This window comes from Salvia splendens, chromosome 9 (genome assembly GCF_004379255.2).
Source record: "Salvia splendens isolate huo1 chromosome 9, SspV2, whole genome shotgun sequence".
NCBI classification, from domain to species: domain Eukaryota; kingdom Viridiplantae; phylum Streptophyta; class Magnoliopsida; order Lamiales; family Lamiaceae; genus Salvia; species Salvia splendens.
In genome coordinates this window covers 21,896,835-21,914,919 of record NC_056040.1, presented here as the reverse complement: position 1 = coordinate 21,914,919, position 18,085 = coordinate 21,896,835, and the positions used below count along the sequence as shown (strand labels likewise).

Genomic DNA, 18,085 nt, shown 5'->3' with positions numbered 1-18,085 from the left:
CTTTCATAATAAACAGCCATAATTTTCTTGAGTAATCATCAATAATGGTGAGGAAATACCTGCATCCACCTATGCTTTGTGTCTATGCAGGACCCCAGACATCACTATGCGCATAGTCCAGCGGAGCTTTTGAGCAGTGCTAGCCTTTGGGAAAATTGAGCTTCTTGCTCTTGGCCAAGATGCATTCTTCACATCCAGCCACGCTATCTCCATCTCCAGTGGTTGGAATAGCCTTCATTTTCTCCAACTCCTTTAAGCCTGCCTCTGCGACATGTCCAAGTCTCATGTGCCATGTCTTCCTGCTAATTCTTTCAGTGATATTAACCTGATCACTGATAACCTCTGCATCAAGATAGTAGAGATTATTGATTCTTTCGGCCTTCATGAAAATGGCGTGGTCTTTGAACACCTCCATCTTGCCATTTCCGACTCTGGAATGGAAGCCTTTCTTGTCCAGCAATCCTAGCGAGATCAAATTCCTTTTGACCGAGGGGATGTATCTTACCTCAGTTAGAACTTTAACTGACCCATCGAACATCCTCAGCCTGACTGATCCCAATCCATTTACTTCACAAGTATGGTCATTTCCCAGGATTACTGATCCTTCCGCAACATCAATCTTTGTGAACCAGCTCTTGTTGGATGTCATATGAAAACTGCAACCAGAATCCATGATCCAGCAATCTATCATGGATCTTTCTGTTATATTCATAATCTGGCCATTTTCAAAATCCTCAACCACTTCTGCTTGATCAACTGGCTTCTGAGCATCTGCTTGCTTTCGCTTCCATGCATAGCAGTCCTTTTTGATGTGTCCTGGTTTCTTGCAGTAGTGACAAGACCTAGTCTCCTTTCCTTCACTCTGCTTGTATTTCCAAGATTGCTGCTTCTTTTTCTTTCCAGCTCTTCTGGAAACAGCTTTTATACTCAGGCTTTCAGCAGCTTGATCAAGGGGTCTCAGCCCCTGCTTTTGAGCCTCCTTAAGTTTCAAAGCTGAGTAGACTTCCTCATATGTGACCTTGGAGTCCCTTCCCAGGAGAATTGCATCTTTGAATTGCTCATAGCATCCAGGTAGAGAATTGAGGAGCATCAAGGCTTTATCCTCATCTTTCAACTCCTCCTCGATCGCCTCCAAGTTGTCAACACATTTGCCGAAATCTTCTAACTGTTCAAGAATGCTACTGGTTTCCGAAATCTTGAATGTGAATAATTTCTGCTTCAAATGGAGCCTATTTGCTAGTGACTTGGTCATGTAGATTGATTCAAGTTTAGCCCAAAACTCCGGCAGCCGTTTCCTCCTTCGACACTTCTCTTTGCACCCGGTCATTCAAAATGAGAATGATTGTGCTATATGCTTCATCTTGGAGTTCTTGATTCCTTGTCGTAGTCTTTTCATCTCCTTCTTGAGCTATGGGATGATTGTCCCCATTCAAGATTTCCCAGAGCCCGTTCTGCATCATCATCGCCTTCATTTTGAGTTTCCACAACCCAAAATCGTTCTTTCCATTGAACTTTTCCATTTCAAATTTTGCTGTCGACATCGCAGTCAGTAGACTTCTTCGGATGCGCTTCCCACAGACGGCACCAATTTGTGACTTAACTTCAATATATATAAGATCCGAAGATAACAGAAATGGAATGCACAATACTCAAATATTTACGTGGTTCAGTCGAATGACCTACATCCACGGAGAAGATGATCCCATAATTTTATTCAAACACTCAAAAAGTGATTACAAGAGTCAACACTTGATCGACACGATCAAGAACACTCAAACTCACATACAAACGTTTTTCCCTCGACAATCACAGCCGATAACGATGTGAATCTCACAAAGATAGTGTATCTCTTGTAATAATGAACAGTCTTAATCTCGCTATTAAGATCTTGATGTATTTGTTGTTACTCGGTCATTCCTTTATATAGAGTGTCGCGCATAACTGCTGCGCGTCTTGCGACCGTTCCGAACTGATGCAACGCTTGGTCAATCGTCACCCTCAACCGCTAGGTCAGTTGTCGTTGCTTGATCAAGCCATGCTTGTTGCTTGATCAAGCCATTGTTACTTCAACCGTTGCAATGGTTAGTTCCAAACAACACCATTCTTCCATTCATTTAGCTTCACCTCCAACAATGACACTGCAAAGCAGCAAAATTAGAGATGTTCATTCATATATATAAACACGAACACAAACACAAAAATCTTACGAAGCAAAAGACGACATAGTTTTTATCCGTTTCTGGTTAGGTTGATCTTCGTCGCCGCCGAAAAACCGTTTAGCTGCCATTTTTGGAAAGGGCTTTTTCTTATTGAAGATCTTCCTATTTTTATAATTAATTTAGTTCTTTATATATAGATATTAATATCTTATTTATAGATCTAGAGAGAGAGAGTTTGAATTTGGAGAAAAAGAGAGGTGGAAAGGATCCCTTATATATGTAGGTCAATTTGTATTACTTTTAAACGACATATATTCGTTTAATCTTGTTATCATGTTATGAAATTATTCTATAAAAGAGATTAGAGTGAATTGTTTTTCTCATCTCATAGTATATTTTTGACTTCGTCGTAGGACTAATTACTACTCCATTTTAATATACAAAATTTCAGCATTTTATAGTTTTTGTCTGACTTTTTTATAGAAATACATGAATTTTGAAATATTTTGTCTATTGATAAAATAGGCTTGGCAATATCACAATTATTTGCCTCTAAATATACGGACTTTCAATATTTTTTTGGTAGTGATAAATGTAAATAATTGTCCGCACATAATCAAACTTTTTTTTAACATTTAACACTGAAAATCGATTTATAAACATTAATTGATTTAAAATAAATTTCACACTAATCACTTTACAACACTTAAATTTTTTTTAAAATTAGGAGTATTAAAATTTTAAGAGAATTAAAAAGATGTTTAGACAATATTTTATTATTGAAAACTGCAGCAGGTTGAAAAACCTCACACAACTAACCCTCTGCAGTTTATGCAATTCTCTGTCTTGTGGCGCATCTCCTTATCCCTCCGCCGTCCTCTGCCTCTCACCTATCCTCGCCGCCGCCTTTTCCATCCGATGGGAGAATCCGCCACTGGCAGCAAGGCTAAGCCTAGCTCGATCTCTGCTCAACCCCTCTACACCAAAGACGAAGCGTATCTTCAATCCGTCATCCCCAAACGCATCGCGCTCTTCGAATCACTCCAAAATGAGCAAAAACTTAAGCGAATGGCGCTTTCAGACGAACTAATTACGTAATTTTCATTAGCTATTCCCTTTTTTATGTGTGTATAGTTCCAATTGTTCGGTTTTTGGCGAATTTAGGATTACATTGCCCGATGGAAAGGTTAAGGAAGGGAAGAAATGGAACACCTCACCGTTTGATGTGGCGAAGGAGATATCAAAGAGCTTGGCGTCGAACGCTCTAATTGCGAAGGTGAATGGGGTTTTGTGGGATATGAATCGGCCTCTGGAAGAAGATTGCAAACTTGCACTGTTTACTTTTGACACTGACGAAGGGCGCGATACATTCTGGCATTCGAGTGCGCACATTCTTGGCGAAGTAAGACTTCTCTAGTCTCATCATTTTATTCATTGAAAGATATGAGTTTGGCTGATCTGACCATTAACCATGTGATTGCTTTGGGTTATTACAGTCGTTGGAGCAAACATATGGATGTAAACTATGCATTGGGCCGTGTACCACCAGAGGGGAGGTGGATTTTGAACTTTTCCTTGTTGCCTTGTTCTCTCACTGATTCATGGTTCCGTATATTAAAGCAGGGATTGCATTTCAAGTGATTTTCTCATAATATGTGTGGAAACTTATGGCAAACTGGCTAAATAATTTGCAGGGATTTTACTACGATGCATTTTATGGCGATTTAGGATTGAACGAGGATCACTTTAAACATATTGAAGCAGCTGCCAAGAAAGCTGTTGATGTATGAGCTCCTTTTACTCTTAAATAGTGAATTTGTATGTTGGTTATCCTTAATAGGCACTTGATCGCATGCTGTTATCTGTGACATGCATTTCGGTTGGTAAATTTATTGCTTCAACATTGACGTGTCTTTTTTTTGGAAGAAGGTTATGGAAAATAAGGCCTCTTCTACCTCTTTACCTGCATAAGTATGGTGTATTGTTTTATTTTGTAGTACTTCAGGTAATCATTACTTTTCCTTTTGCATTAGGAAAAACAACCTTTCGAGCGTATTGAAGTGACAAGGCAGCAGGCTATCGACATGTTCTCTGATAATCCTTTTAAGGTAACTATACTTCTTTGCATTCGTTATCTAGTGTTTCTATTCTTGAATTAGCTCTGTGTCACTTCTGTATTGTTTTTTCTTTCCCATCCTTTCAACAGGTTGAAATTATAAAAGATTTACCCGAAGATAAAACTATAACGGTATACAGATGTGGTCCTTTGGTTGATCTGTGTCGTGGACCTCACATACCAAATACTGCTTTTGTGAAAGCGTTTAGTTGCTTGAAGGTGGGATCTGTTATGGAAGTAAATGTTTGCTGTCAACAAAATTGTTTATTTCTCCTTAATCCTTGTTCTGTATAATTAGGCTTCATCTGCTTATTGGCGTGGAAATAAAGACCGTGAGAGCTTGCAGAGGGTTTATGGCATATCTTTTCCAGACCAAAAGCGTTTGAAGGTAATATATTTTAACATTCCTGTCTACTGTAAGAAGGTGGTAGCTGTTTGCATTATCAATATCTCTTGATGTGTTTTGTTGTAATCGGTAATCCTTTCAGGAATATAAGGCCATGCTTGAAGAAGCTAAAAAATATGATCACAGAGAACTCACTAAAAAGCAAGAACTTTTCTTTTTTCATCCTCTAAGGTATAAGTTTGAGCTACTTTTATAGTTTTATCTTAATTCATGAATCTAATTAGATGTCTTTTTTCATGCAAGTTAGCCCGGGAAGTTGTTTCTTTCTACCTCATGGCTCTCGAGTTTGCAACAAGTTGCTGGAATTTATACGGAGTCAGTACTGGAAGAGAGGTTATGAGGAGGTTAGAGTTAGACTCTAATGCTGAAAAGGATGCATTTGGATTTGTTGATGTACAAGTTCTCTCAATTAATAACCACCTATTACTTAAATCATTAGGTTTGGACTCCAAATATGTACAATATGCAGCTGTGGGAAACATCTGGTCATGCTGCAAACTACAAGGAGAATATGTTTGTGTTTGAGGTTCAATTATTGTTTTAAGAAGATCATTAGAATTCTGTTCTTTATTTTTGGTAATTTGGGGCTGGACTTTATTTATCTGCTAAATTTGATGTAGTATATGTTTTATTGTTATTGCAGGTAGAGAAGCAAGAATTTGGACTCAAGCCAATGAACTGCCCTGGCCATTGTTTAATATTTGATCATAGAGTGCGTTCATATAGAGGTGGGCCTCTTTCCTTTTTTTTGCCATTATATACCCTGTTGACTAGAATGGATGTGCCATCAGCCTGCAGTTGGGGACTAAAGTCAAATCTGTCCGCAATCCATGTAATTATTGGTTATTATAGTATTAATCTTGGTTAGGGGATGCATAATTAATTGATGCAAAATATCATTGCATAAGTTGAGTTATCCCTGCTTCTTGTGATATCTGGTGATTTCATCAACTTCATTGCTCGAATAACTGCATTTCAATGATCGTGTTTGAATGCTAACCATCTTGCTATTTCTGTTACACAATGAGAAACTTTTGGATTAGATTTCATGCTTACTGCATGTCCTTGTACTCTTTTGTGTGGATTTCTTATATTTAGTTCATTCGTCAAAAGATCCCCACAATTAACATTTGCAACTTTTACAGAGCTTCCACTCCGCCTGGCTGATTTTGGGGTCTTGCATCGCAATGAGGCAAGTGGTGCTCTTACTGGGTTGACCCGTGTGAGGCGGTTTCAGCAGGTATACCTAAAATCTTCTAGTAAAAAGTGATAGCGAAAAATCTCGGTGATCTTGTAAAGCACTTTCTTATTGTGTGTGCGTCTTGCATTTCATTTTTTAACTACTGATCTGGTCTATATTAAGGTCCTTGATTTTCTATCTTTTGGTGTTTTGGTCTAAAGTTTACCTATATGAAGCTTGATAATTCAGCTTAGTTAAATACTAGATGCAATTTTTATTTCTAATTTTTTTTGTGACTGCTACGGAGATTTGACTCTAATGTTTTGGTACAGGATGATGCTCATATCTTCTGCAGGGAGTCTCAAGTAAGATCAATTATCTGGTTCTGTTCTAGTTTTATTGTTTCAGTACAAAGCCTTCTTTCTGATCTTTTTTGCCACAAATTGTACAGATTAAAGATGAAGTCAAAGGCGTCTTAGAATTTATCAGTTGCGTTTATGAAATATTTGGCTTCACTTTTGACCTGAAGTTATCGACGGTATGAATCCCAACAACTCCTAAAAAAAAAAGTAGAAAGCACATGCTATAGATGAAAGAGAGCGTATGTTAGATGAAGGAGAGCCTAAAATTTGTTGTTTGTACATGTCACTCCTTTTTCACTTTGCTCTGGTGGTCAGATCTGAGTGTGGCTAATGTATAGGATCTTGCTTTAATATTTTTCCAATGTCATGTAGAGGCCAGAGAAATATCTTGGAGATGTTGAAACATGGGAAAGGGCTGAAACTGCTCTTACAGAAGCACTGAATGAGTTTGGAAAGCCCTGGGAGGTTAGTTTCTCATACACTGATATTGCTTGGCCAAACAAAATTTTATTCCACTCTTATGGCATGTGTTTTTTTATAAAAAGTGATCACATTTCATTGTCTCCATAGTTTTCAACTTTGTCAACTTCTTTTGCTAGAACTGATTTCAGATATTCTATTAGATAAATGAAGGTGATGGAGCATTTTACGGGCCGAAGATAGATATCAGTGTTTCTGATGCAATGAGAAGAAAATTCCAGTGTGCAACATTGCAGGTTTATTTTATAACTGCCTTTTCCTTATCTTGTCATGTAAATGAGTTGATAAGCGATGGATTTAGCGGACTTTACTTGAGGCAAATCATCCACCCATACCAATTTTAACGTTTATAACATTCAAGTAGTACCATACTCAATAATTATTTGGGGAATAAGATTGGGGAGATGGCATGGTAGCTAAAACTACAAGTTATAGACAGCAAACTGTTTGACTTGGGAACAGAAGTGCTGTCTGTGGATGGATTTCTGTTAGGAAAAACCATACAATTAAAAGCTACAGGCTATTGGCTGAATATGAGGTTATGCTAAAATTGTGCTTGAAAAGCTCTTAAACTGCCGTAGGACCTGGCAGTTTTTGGCATGCCTGAGGCATGTGGTGTGGTCCCAAATTTTTAAATAGCGCAGACAAAATGTGTTGGCTTCATAATCTAGGTATGGATTTTTGATCAAGTATTCTACTGTTTCAGTTGGACTTTCAACTCCCTGCTCGTTTCAAATTATCTTACTCAGCGGAAGACGAAAACAAGACGGAAACACCTGTAATGATTCACCGAGCAATTCTTGGTTCTGTTGAACGAATGTTTGCTATACTATTGGAGCACTACAAGGGGAAGTGGCCTTTTTGGCTAAGTCCACGCCAAGCAATAGTATGCCCTGTTTCTGACAAATCCCAAAGTTACGCCTTAGAGGTTAGTTGCTGATTTTTCTGAATGAACACCTACCTTTCTATTTCTTTCAGATTTCCTAGATTTGTTATAAATTTTGTTTTATAATTGGCTTTGTGACAAATTGAGATTCAGAAATTATATCAGTTGCTTATTTTTCGTCTTCTTTTTTCTCCCCCCAACCCTTTTTGGTCTGCATGTATGGAATATGCAGAATTTCTTGGTGATTGTGTTCCAAACTAAGGCATGATCTAAAAATTGTCTTTAATCAGCGACCTTTTAAGGGATTTATTCATGATCACCTTTTCATGATTGTAGGTACGGGATCGCATACATGATGCTGGGTATTATGTTGATGTTGACACAACTGACAGGACAATTAATAAAAAGGTGCGTGTATAAAGATATCCACTCTCTTCATATGAATGACAATAACTTTCAAGAAGACACTTTATAGCTTTCTCAGGCCTCAGCGCAAGTTTTCTCTTTTAATCAAAACGTAACTTAAACCTACACTAAAATGCATGAACTTTGGTTTTCTATGAACTAATTGTTTGTAAATACATTGAAGCATATCTAAATTTTGGTTTTCAAATGACTATAAATACATGAACTTTTTATCGTTTTTAGAATTCTGTTACAGATTCCTAATTTCATTAGCCAATTAACTCAATTTTATGGCATTCGATATGAATTTTAAATGTACCTTCTGAAAGCTCTCGCTGAAATTTCTCGAATACGACGTGGTACACAAACACAAGTTCTGACATTTTTTTTCTGACTGTAACTATATCAAGCAATTTTTTTTTACCATTTGTTATGTCCACAATCGAACACTGGGTACCATTAATACTTTTGGATTTTACATCATACTCCAATGATGGAAAAGTTACAATGATACTTTTGGATTTTACATCATACTCCAGAGAACTGATTTTGCTAAAGATAAAAGTTGATGTATTTTTTGAACAAAAAAATAGATTTGGTTAGTAACTAAAATTTGGGGATAGTGCATTTACTAGAAATTAAATTTATTTTTATGTCAACATGAGACAAATTTCCTAATTCTCATAACACTAACCCTATATAGCCTTGGCCTTTCAATCATGAGTGTGGGAGGAGCAGACTTGATAAGACACTGGCCTAAATATGTGGTTATCTTAGACATTTCTCATATTTTTATGCACCATATCTTGAGGCACTGCAGACTTTTGCACGGTACAGTTTTGGATTCTTTTTCTTTTTGTCAATTGGGTGTTATTCTAGCAATTTATAAGAAGCTCCATTTTTTTCAATTGGAAAAGCTTTCAGGACATTATGTGACCTGTAAACTCATAGGGTTTCATTAGAAGTGTTGATGTTGAAGTTTTTACTTTTAATGTCTGTTTATGACAGGATGGTGTGGATATATACTGAAGGTTGGTTTTGGGTGATTGTAGGTACGGGAAGCTCAACTGGCTCAGTACAACTATATCTTAGTTGTTGGGGAGAAAGAAGTTGGAACTGGACAGGTGCTCATCTAACTTTAGAATTTGTAATGTCATGTTCGGGGCATGTTAGGTTTAATAAGAAGCCTGTGTACTTACTGAATACTCACATGCTAATTAATAATATTCCTCCTATGTTCTTTGCTGCAACCTTGTGGAGGTTGATCCTTTTCTGGATTTTGCTAGATTGGGCTACACTTGACATTGTTGCAAATTTGTAACTGTTTCATTATACTTGCATGTCTTCAGGTGGCTGTGCGAGTCAGAGACAAAAATGATGCTCCCCTGAAGCACATCGACGATCTACTGCTACAATTTAAGGACGAGGTTGCTTCTTTTAGGTAGTCAGCTTTCAAATCTAGCAAATGACAGAATTGATGTCCATTCTAATGTGGTCTTTTCCAGTGCTGAGAGAATGAATTATAAACAAAAGCACCAAAACCAAAATATAGACATCAAAAACCGCTTGTGTTGTTTATTTCCTTTTATTTTTAAGGTAAACATGTCGGTTTCATTTGTTAGTGCACATGCCTTTTATCTTTGAATTTCATTCGAACCTTTTACCATCTCAACGGATATCTATTAGTTACTCTGCGATAGTTTCCGTTGCAGTGTTGAAGAAGTGTTTTTGGCAACTTTTTTAACTGAAACAAAATCATGTTCCAGTTCTGCGTGTACTCCATCTAAGTGGGAATTACCTTGTTCATTTGAAACGCAAGTATATTCATTCACCAAGGTCCTGTATGGTTGAATCGAAATAACCATGTTATAAATGAAGAAAAAAAAAGTGGTTTAAGATATGTTGGGATATTCTACGAAACACATCCTTCTAGCCAATCAAAGTTCAAATTCAACTTATCTAACATGTTTTCTGCTCCATAACTTCATTCTAAGTGAGACGGCTGTCGAGCAAGAGCTTGAGTAGGAACCGATTGAATGTTGTTTTACTTCTGCAAGGAACCGATTGAATTACCTATTGTGATGACCAGTTTCACTATCCAGACTACAATGTAAAATGCTTAGACTCGTTTGCTTTTAGACCAAAATGTTTGTTCACATTAGTTAATAATCACACACAATACGATAAATTACTTCTTTTCACAACAAATAAAGATATACAAACAACTCGTAATATGTTTTACAATACACTAATCCTAACATATAATGCTCCTAAATTGCAAACTAAGATGTAGAGACCTAGAGAGAATATAATATGATTTGTTGTGTGTGTGTTTTCTCACCAAAATTGACAACGGTAAGACTATCATTTATGCCCTTCTTTTCTTGGTATAATGGAATGAAATGACAATTTCTTTGCATTTTCATTCTATTCTCTCCTTCATTCCATCGTATAAAGAAAATGAATACTCTCCGCATCACATAAGAATAGATTTTTTTTTTCATTTTGGTCCGTCCCACAAAAATAACCCCTTTCTATTTTTGACAAGTCTTTTCTCTCTTGTAAGGTGAGCTCCATTATCCACTAACATAACTTCAATCACTTTTTCTTTCTAATCTCTTCTACTTACCAATTTCACATTAAAACCTATGTCATCACCAAAGTCTCTATTTATGGGACGGAGGGAGTATAATGAAAGTAGAAATCACATTACATTCCATCATACAAAGAAAGATATTACTCCATCTGTCCCATTAAAAATGAAACGTTTCTAAAAATAAAAACAACACTCTCTACTTTTTCCTCCGTCTCTTCATTAACTTATAAAACAACACTACATAAAATCTCGTGCAGAAAACCAAATGTTTTATGTTTAATGGGACGGAGAGAGTACGAATTGACTCATCATAAACTAGACACTAGGCATTCTATAGGCGCGACAAGGAGAAAGTTTGTGTGGACAAAGTAGCAAATCCAATGGCAGACTGAAGACTTGATCAACTCAATAGATTACATTTGCAAGAAGTTTTACATATGGAAACCCATTAGTTTAAAAAAGGAACAAAAAAAGTCAACCAAGAAAAAGAATAATGTGCAAGAAATTGTCCTACAACTTCCATAGTCAGTAGAAAAGAAATGAAAGAAAAAGAAGACAAGTGAAACAAGCTGTACAACATTCTCGGCTTCCACTACTTGGCTCAAGACTTGTTATACTAAGTTGAGTCAAGCCTTCCAGTCAAAGTTCATGTCGTCGTCCAGATCATTGTTAAAAAAACCATTCTCTGAGAACTCATGGGCGACATCCGGAACTAACTCATCAGATAGATGAAGGTTCTGGGACAAATCCGATGTTTTTTCGTTAAATCCAGTGTTGTTCACATCAGGACGAGGAGGTTCAGCGTTTGATGCATTAAAACTATTGCTTCTGCTTGGAGGGCGTCCAGCACTAGTCCCTGGCATATTTCCAGCTCCACTAACTGTCGGGGAACTCCTAAAGCCAGCACCTTCCCTCGACATATTACCACCTTGATTCTGCACAGACATGGACTGATGTGGTGGAGCTGTCCCATTATTTTTATTGCTCATATCTTGGAGTAGTTGCTGTATCATTTGTTGTTGTAATGCCTGGCTGCCTTGAGAGTGCAAAGATTGATGTTGATGTAATAGACCATTCCCATTTGCTGTATGCTGCAGCATTAACTGCTGCCGCTGAGAAGCTTGGCCGACTGGTTGATTCTGAAAGCTACCTGGCAAAATGCCTGAAGGCCCTGAAGTTGTAGGCTGGCTGGATGTACTGAAAGGTGAAGAAGGCTCCTCCTGATGTGAGCTATTATGTGCTGAGTTCATTGAGTTTTGTCTCATCAGCAAATTTTGGCAGTTAGTCAAAGCAAGAGCAGCCTGTGCCGAGCCAGTCAGAGCACCTCGGCCAACCAGCTTTTGGTTATTACTCATTGATCCATTAAGCCCAGGATTCAACGACATCAACTTGTTGAGTGTGTTGCGGTCACTAGGAAGACCACCCGCCTGCTCCATTTCTTGCGTCTTTTGCATCTGAACCTTGGGCGTGGAGGTGTCTCGGGGGAAAATTTTCAAGCCCTCTGCAAAATAAATGGGATTTAACTTAAACTGCCAGAGTGGTAAACATTACTTTTCTTTTTTGAGTGGGAACTGGGGATTCAACCACGGTCGATCACTTAATGGTGAGAATACCACTAAAGCTATAGATGGCGACGTCAAATTAGAAGGAAAGTAGAGGTCCGACTATGAAGGGATCATAAGCCTGTATCATACAATTCCTAGTGCTCCAAACATAACGCTTTACCAGGGTCAGGCATTTTCTCCGACATACTCTTTTACTGAAACCAAAAATGAGAAAAGCAGATTGTGATGATTCATTACCAATTGGTCCAGCCTTTTGTTCTGTGCAGAAATCCATCAGGTCCTTCATGCTGTTGACAACCTCAGCTATCTAAGATTATAAAATAAGGATAAGAAAAAACTGGAGAAACGAGCATCCAAATAAACAGTTGATAACTTTTCAGTCATGCCTGTAGACACCGGACATATCTTTTTGAAAAGCCCAGATCATTTAGTGATTGCAACTCCAAACTCCTTGCAAGCTGACGTCCAGCTGTTACCACCCTGAAAATTACGACATTAAATAAGGAATCAGACTATACAAAAGAGCTACATATTCTAGAGACAAGCCAACTATTTCAAGCAACTTAACATTCGCATTATGTCATAGCATATCCACTTTGTAATCCTCATATGGAAATGGGTTGAAACAGACAACTACAACTTTCATATAGGCCTCCTGCAGGCCAGTTTGGGGAGCAGGGTTGTTTAAGCTAATTAGGGAAAAACTAGTTACTTTTCAAAATTTAACAGACAGTAACATTGTGAGGACAATTTTAGATCTCAATAGGCATGACTCGTAGTCATAGTACTGTATTTGAGCACCTAGTAAGGTTTAAAAGCAATTGAATGTTTTCTGTAATCAGGCCAACCCCCAACGACATCGTAATTATACCTTATTACATTGATTGAAGAGTGTCAGAGCGGAATAAATATTGTCGGCATGTTGAATCAATTGGGGATACTTTATTTAACTTTTACCAGTACCATTTGTACATCAAATTCAAATATTATACTACCAGCTAACAAAAACCCCAGAAGCAAGAAGGCAAAGAGGAAAGCATTACTTGAGTTTTAAGCATATTCTATATAGCCCTTTTAGCTATATTTTTGGTTGCTCCACCCGTTTCATATAGTATTCCCCTCGGTTTAACAACAACTGCCCAATATTCAGCTCAAGAGATTGGATTCAGTTACTATTAAAATACAAGTAAAAGTTTCAAGCTTTGGCAAATTCAATACATTTTCCATTTCAGAAGCCCGAAAATATTAGTTAGCTGTATCCGCGACACATCAGATTGTGACTGAACATACTTAAAGATGTGTCCATTAGCATTAACAGCCAGGCACAACTCTTTCCTAGATAAACCGCATGTGTGAAAAAGCAAATAGCTCTCTATACTAAGGCAACCAGAACTCTCATAGGAGAGTTGGAGTTTGGTGTAGACAGAATCTTACTAATGAATGAAAAACAAATATTTTTGCTTCCAAATGACAAATAATAGAACAATGAGATAAAGAAATGGCATATGGGTTACTGTTCCAAGTCGCATTATTTGAACAAAATTCATTAACCAGAGCTCAACTTCAAGATATGATGTGAAATATAGCAAGAGAGAGAACAAAGACAACAAACCAAGCTTTTCACTCACATTGCACTATTAGCTTGTATATCTGGTTGAGAAATGCCATTAGTTCCACTTTCAGATATTGTGCTTTGGCATTTTTGTGCAACTTGCAGTAATTGATTCACCTGCAACTCCAGAGGATCATGATAAAGGTCATTTTAGGGATTTTAAAAGCCAAGAATCCAGGTTGTAATCATTGACACAATTTATTCTATACCTATTAGATATCTAACAATAAATCTAATTCCATTGATAAATCAATATGAAAAGACATTTTCAAATCAAATGCCAAATTTGGACAGAGAAGCGCTTTTGGATAGGAACCACACTGAAGGTCTGCACTGAGAAATTCTAGCAATAAAAAATATCAACTATAACAGTAAGCTTCAACCATAATAATTTGAGAAGAACCAAGAGTAACAAAAGAGGAATGCATAATAAGGCTCAGTAGTGCTTTTATTAAATTCGAGAAGCAGGAAATTCCTTCAACTACAATATAATGGTGTACCCTGGGTTGAGGAAACTATAAAAACATTAATCTAATGTTACAATAACAAATTCGAGTAAGGAAGTTGCACATTTAAAAGTAGTTAGAATAACTTTGCAATAAATGAACTAGATTGGGTAGTGAAAGTTATGTACCTGTGGTGCAACCAATCTGCGAGGAAGAAGTTCTTCATGACGACGCGCACAAAACTCCCATGACAATATCTAAAGAAGTTCAGAGTGCGAGAGTAAACATGAGAACAATTGGGAGATGAACCTGAAGGTACTTTCAATTGTCAAATGAACAGGTCTACACAGGTCACCTTCAGATCAGGGGTGAAAATGATGCGAAGCTGGCCCTCACGAACCACGCGAAGTTGTTCATATACACTTTCTTGGACTGCCTTGGCATACTCCAGCACCATCATTCCTGAAGGAAATCTACATTCACGAGGCAAGTCCAGAAAAAGAAGTTCATCGATGACACCACTACCAAATTTGATTTCATTGAGTCTGGGGAGCACTTCAAATGTCGCTTCTGTCAATACCACAAAGAAAGCAGGAAGTATTAGGCACAAACAACCAAATGTATATGACTAGCATTACAAGTTTCAACTTGAAGAGGTGTACAGAATTTAAGTGGGACTACTTCCGCCAAGAAGCATTAAAGCCAAGTAGCTAACTGAATATAGTTAAGTGAACGTTGCAATGCAATAGGAAATTGGAATTTGATATGTGTCTAAGGCTCAGACCTATAGCCAAAATAGCAAATACTTCTCAGGGATTTACTGGTAATAAAAAGATAGAATTGACAGAATATGATCATAGCATATTCTTGATTCAACAGAAAGTGATGTCAATTGAAACAGAAAAATCAAATGATATAATGTTAGATAAAGCTAACCAAATCCCCTTCCAGATTTTGACCCACAAATGTCACACTGCAATGCATCCTGCACAAAGAAGAAGCAACAAGAACATCAAATACTAATTCAGGCTTTTATATACTCGGGGCAAGCCCATGGAGAAACGGATAGGTTATAAACAGTTTAGAAAGTAGTAAAAGATCACGTTAATAATTATCACTGTTCCTCTTGGGAAGAGGAAAAATCAAGCTGAAAAGTAAGTGCACAATGGTTTCCGGTAAAGTAAGGAGTGAGCCAAGGCAATTACCATTGCTGCCTGGGGGAATACCCCTAGCGAATGATGCCCCACATTATCGTATAAGGATAGGCACCACCTCTTCTTTGCACGTGGAGAGTAATACTCAGCTACAAATTTTCTCCAATAGGTAATAGTATTGTCCTAGCAAGAAGAATTATAAGATATAACACCACAAAGTGTCCAAAAAGTCTCAACCATAGATACGAACAAATGAAAGGCAAGTAGAACACACTCTCATGTGCAGGATAGGTCATGCATAATTGTTGTGAATAATATGAAAATATGATATTATATAAAAGATTTTCAAAATCATTTAAGAACTAAGATACTATCAGACACTTACAGCAGGTCTCTGTCTCTGGTGATACAGGTACTGCATTAGCCGACGTGAACACACACCACCATCATAGGGGCGCTTTATTCCAGATGCAGGCTGCATTCCCTGTTGTAGAAGCTGCTGTCTTAGCTGCTGCTGCTGCTGCTGCTGCTGCTGCTGCAACAACTGAACTCTCTGCATTGGGGGCATTGACTGAAGAAGCTGTTGTTGTTCCCGATGCTGTTGCTGTTGCTGATGCTGTCTTAGTCTCTGTTGTTGAATTAAGGCTTGAATCTGAGGGTTGGGGTTCTGTAAATGCATGGGATCTTGTTTCTGTAACAGCTGTTGCAAAACCTGTAGCTGTATAATATCTTCCTGCTTTATATCCAAGCGGGGTTTCTTTTGTAGCTGAGAAATAGTGGTTGGATCCTGAATGAAAGAATTAGGGATCCTTGGACCACCTGGGAGGTGTACGTGCCCCATTCGTGATGTGGGTAAAGATGTGGCACTTGAAGCTCCCTGATGCTGCTGAGCTTGTGAACCAGGCTCTTGCTTGGAGCTTTGTGGAATTACAGCCGATCCATCCATGACAGAAGAACCAGTAATGCTAATGTTATTAGATGTGAATGACATGGGCGATGCAGGTAACCGCATGTAAGAATCTGTATTAAAACTAGCACTTCTCTGCATATGGGGACCTCCTGAAAGCCCTGAATTGGCATCAGTGACCAAAGAACTTGCCCCAATGCTGGGTCCTGAGGTTGCCACGCTATTAAAGACTGTGTTGCTGACATCCCCCAGAAGCGGTCCCATGTAGCCTCGAGGATGTCCAGGAATTGCATGTGAAGAGTTCCCAAAATTTGAACTCAACTGAGAATTTCCTGCAACCTGCGACTGCCCATCTTCCTGAAAAAATATTCCTGAACTCGAAGATGATTGTGCCATTCCACCAACCATCCGAGACGGCACCATTGGATGCACAAATGCTTCACGCCTAGGATGAAAATTATCCAGCGCTAACTCTTCGACAGTTAAAGGCAATCATACAAACGAGAAGACTCAGTTAAGCTAGCTAACAAGATAACAACCAGCTGTGGGTACTTTTTCACTACTTCTTCCACTTCTTCCGCCTTTAAAAAAATATTCTAAAAAGAATACTCCTTTGGAATCTGCCAGGAACTGTACAAGCAGAAATATCAGCAACAATCAGTAACACTAGCAAGCTACATTATAACGGCACCAAAGAAGAAAAAAGAAAGAAAGAAAAGGCAATGAAAATACATCGAGCCGCAAGTTTCTAGAGTTAAGCAACTAGAAAATAAAGATATCCTAATTGCAAATTCACTTTAAAAACAACAATTTCGCAGCTATATACACAAAACCCTAATTCACGACCAGCACCATTAAAGCCAAATCCAATAAAGCACAAATCTTGGCAACTAAGTAGCTGAAAGCAGAAGGTAGCAGTTGACGAATCATTCAAACGTAACAAACGAAGATACCCACATAAGAAGAACCCAATTCAATTTCAACCTTCCAATACCAAGTAAATAAAACAAAACGATTAAACTGAAACTATCTTTAATCAAGCAAATTCACTGGTGTAAAGGTAATTTGGAGTAAATTTAATCAGATTAAGTTCCAAAGAGCATCACCTTAGACCTCAGAAAAAGTTAATCAAAGATCAAAAAAATTACAATTGGCACAAAATATTAGAACAGGACAAAGATTAGAGGTCTGAACTTGGAACACGCAAGCCAAAATAGAGACTTTTAAACTTAAATCTAACAACAAATAATTAATTTAATTAAAAATACATTAAGAAAAAAAATTAAAGAATATAGTATAATCAAACCTGGATAAAGAGAGAGCAAACAGAATGAATTTAGCAAAAATAAACAAAATAGGTAGAAAAGAAAAGATTTTTCGGGGGAAGTAAGGGGGGGGGGGGGGTGCTACCGGGTGTAGCCGGTGGACGATGGTGATGACCGGATGAAGGCGGTGGGTCTGTGGACACGTGGCGGTTGATTGTTTGGTGTTTGGAGTCGGGGCAGGATCTCACGGTGGCGACGCGATGTCGTTGGGGTTGACACGACACGTGGCTCTCCAGGATTGGAGATTGGAGTTGAATAGATTCTAATAAATTTTTTTAACTTGTGTTAAGGCTTTCATTAGGGCTGGCAAATCGTGCGGATTGGGTCGTTATCGGGTCAACCTGATAATGACCCAACCCAATAAGGTCTAACCTGAACCCGACCTGTTAAGGAAACTGTAAATCCGAACACGAACCCGACCTGCTACCTTCAAATCTGAACACGACCTGCACCCGACACGAACCCGTTATCGACACGATATAATAT

At 38.0% G+C, this 18,085-nt stretch overlaps 2 protein-coding genes across 5 annotated transcripts; one reads left to right on the top strand and one right to left on the bottom strand.

Annotated features, from left to right (window-relative positions):
• The first annotated feature begins 2,963 nt into the window (after positions 1-2,963).
• LOC121748790 (threonine--tRNA ligase, mitochondrial 1-like) lies at positions 2,964-9,615 on the top strand. The gene is made up of 20 exons (XM_042143311.1): positions 2,964-3,253; positions 3,324-3,561; positions 3,656-3,715; positions 3,854-3,943; positions 4,193-4,267; positions 4,366-4,494; positions 4,574-4,663; positions 4,764-4,852; positions 4,929-5,025; positions 5,121-5,207; positions 5,325-5,409; positions 5,827-5,921; positions 6,194-6,226; positions 6,313-6,399; positions 6,596-6,688; positions 6,847-6,939; positions 7,410-7,631; positions 7,926-7,997; positions 9,047-9,118; positions 9,344-9,615. Exons 1-20 carry the CDS (start codon positions 2,991-2,993, stop codon positions 9,437-9,439), a joined length of 2,166 nt encoding a protein of 721 aa, XP_041999245.1. The 5' UTR covers positions 2,964-2,990; the 3' UTR covers positions 9,440-9,615.
• A 1,371-nt stretch (positions 9,616-10,986) lies between these two features.
• Positions 10,987-17,637, bottom strand: LOC121748193 (probable transcriptional regulator SLK2). Of its 4 annotated transcripts, none has more exons than XM_042142422.1 (10): positions 17,581-17,637; positions 15,753-16,904; positions 15,419-15,550; positions 15,150-15,198; positions 14,569-14,783; positions 14,402-14,470; positions 13,784-13,884; positions 12,542-12,635; positions 12,393-12,462; positions 10,987-12,091 (listed from the first exon to the last, which is right to left on the bottom strand). In XM_042142422.1, the coding sequence occupies exons 2-10, from the start codon at positions 16,695-16,697 to the stop codon at positions 11,217-11,219; spliced, it is 2,550 nt and encodes an 849-aa protein (XP_041998356.1). In that variant the 5' UTR covers positions 16,698-16,904; positions 17,581-17,637; the 3' UTR covers positions 10,987-11,216. The 4 variants fall into 4 exon arrangements, with proteins under 4 accessions (XP_041998356.1, XP_041998353.1, XP_041998354.1 ...); XM_042142419.1 differs by lacking the exon at positions 17,581-17,637 and adding an exon at positions 17,381-17,555; XM_042142420.1 differs by lacking the exon at positions 17,581-17,637 and adding an exon at positions 17,127-17,360.
• Between the last annotated feature and the right edge of the window lie 448 nt (positions 17,638-18,085).